Source organism: Oryzias melastigma, linkage group LG3, assembly GCF_002922805.2.
Source record: "Oryzias melastigma strain HK-1 linkage group LG3, ASM292280v2, whole genome shotgun sequence".
NCBI lineage: Eukaryota > Metazoa > Chordata > Actinopteri > Beloniformes > Adrianichthyidae > Oryzias > Oryzias melastigma.
In genome coordinates this window covers 30,793,581-30,795,391 of record NC_050514.1, presented here as the reverse complement: position 1 = coordinate 30,795,391, position 1,811 = coordinate 30,793,581, and the positions used below count along the sequence as shown (strand labels likewise).

Genomic DNA, 1,811 nt, shown 5'->3' with positions numbered 1-1,811 from the left:
TGCCCCCATTATCTAGTTTCTAAATGCACCAGTTCACTCACAGAGAAACTCTATTGATCCCAACTTTACTTGCTATTCATCAAAGCGAGGTGGGATCGATGGCGGAGCCGATGCACGAGCTCATCCTGAGCTGTTAAATGATTTCATTCTGCAGCTGATGATCACACAGATATTAATGCATGATTATGTCAGCTGAGACTAATGTGTGATATCTCTGTCTGGCAGCGTGGATCCTCTTCCTTCTCATAGAAGAGGCCTTCGCTCTGGCACAGAGGAGTAAAGGTGAGCGTCTCCCTTCTTTACTTTTTCACTCTCTTCTTGTTTGTCTGAAACGCCTTCCCATCATCCCCCTCTTCTCTCCGCTCCGCAGAAGCTCAGAGCAACCATGGCGCCCAGTCCCCCAACCAAAACGACTGCGGCACCTGGGTGCGCAACATCAACGGCGGCGTGTTCATGTCGCCCAACTACCCCAACACCTACCCCCCCAACAAGGAGTGCATCTACATCCTGGAAGGTAGGAGCTCCACTCTCCGGCCCCCTCCGGCTGACATTGTTTTTACATAACCCGCCCCAGTCAGGTCTGCATGCGCCGTGGCTGCCGGCCAATCAGCTTGACATTTTCCGTATGAGCCATCCTGAGTTTCTTTTATTGCACACGTATTTCCTCTTTGAGGATGATGAAGAGCGACGCCGCGCGGGCTTCCGTAGGACGGCCCCCTGCCTGCTGATGCTCAGCTTTTGAGCATGAAGCAGACTGAGCTCACCTGAGAGGTGTGGCCTCCCCGTCAGCCTCTTTCCTGATCAGACAGCTTGAAAATGAAAGAGCAGCAGTGAAGTTTCTGCTGTTCACACGCAGCTCAAGGGCTCCCCCTGTGGACAGAGGGAGCCACTGCACCCAATTTTTTTCTGTCCTGAGTGTCTGCAGCCGCAGAGCTGCTCGGGTTTCTGTTCGGGAGCTAATCAGGTAGTTTTGTTGTCAGAAAATCTGCTCCCTGATTGGGTCACCAAGTTCTTCAGCTAAACGCAGCGACTGATTATCCTTTGCATCACGCTGTGTCACGTCTGTGTGTGTCGCTCGCACACCTAAAGGAAGTGAAACACAAAGATTTCTGCTGCATGAACGACCTCTGACCCCCGAGCTTCTGATTTTTTTTTACCTCAGCATCAGTGTGATTCATCCATGCATCAGCTGCCCCCCCTCCTCCACAGACAGCAGACATTATGAAGTAAAGATCTGCACTGTGACTACAGGGTTTCTGAATTTGTTTGTCACGCATGTGCATGCTCTACATGTATGCTGCAGCTCACCCTCTGAAAATCTGAGGGATTTGAACTCCTTATAGATGTTCTAGCACAGACAGGTGTCCTGAACCTTTTGGTCCAGTTTTTTACAGATCAAACTCAGCCAGAGCAACAAATCCCACCATACCGAACAGAAAAATACAATTTATTCATATTTTTGTGCCCATCAAGTCATTCATTTATCAAATGTAGCTTTTGAAAATTTGCAATAGTTTAATCATGATTAAGCCATAGTACTGTTGCAAAATGTTTGATGAAACAGCAGCACATACAAGTTCCTTTCAAAATTAAATGCATCTTGTGTCAAAAAAGATCCAGCTGCGGCAGATTTATACTGTAAGAACTTTGTCTTTGAACAGCAGCTAGACATAAAATAGGAAAATCAGTTTAAACTCATTTCAACCAGAAAATTAGCATCACCTGCGATAAGTGTGTGAATGCTTTCTGCTAAATGTGGACGCTGAAGATGTTTTGGAAATTTAAAAAAAGCTAAAAAAAATTCCAGAAAT

The 1,811-nt window shown here is 46.7% G+C and overlaps 1 protein-coding gene and 1 long non-coding RNA gene across 2 annotated transcripts in view; one reads left to right on the top strand and one right to left on the bottom strand.

Annotated features, from left to right (window-relative positions):
• LOC112160568 (neuropilin and tolloid-like protein 2) overlaps positions 1-1,811 on the top strand; it is a 25,809-nt gene that overhangs the window by 2,080 nt on the left and 21,918 nt on the right. Inside the window, exons 2-3 of the mRNA XM_024295191.2 lie at positions 226-282; positions 371-514. Coding sequence (XP_024150959.1) covers positions 226-282; positions 371-514 — 201 coding nt within the window. The remainder of the gene's footprint in view (positions 1-225; positions 283-370; positions 515-1,811) is intronic.
• Positions 1,147-1,811, bottom strand: part of LOC118598614 — a 1,279-nt gene continuing 614 nt past the window's right edge. Inside the window, exon 2 of the long non-coding RNA XR_004947659.1 lies at positions 1,147-1,372. This is a non-coding gene — a long non-coding RNA (uncharacterized LOC118598614). The remainder of the gene's footprint in view (positions 1,373-1,811) is intronic.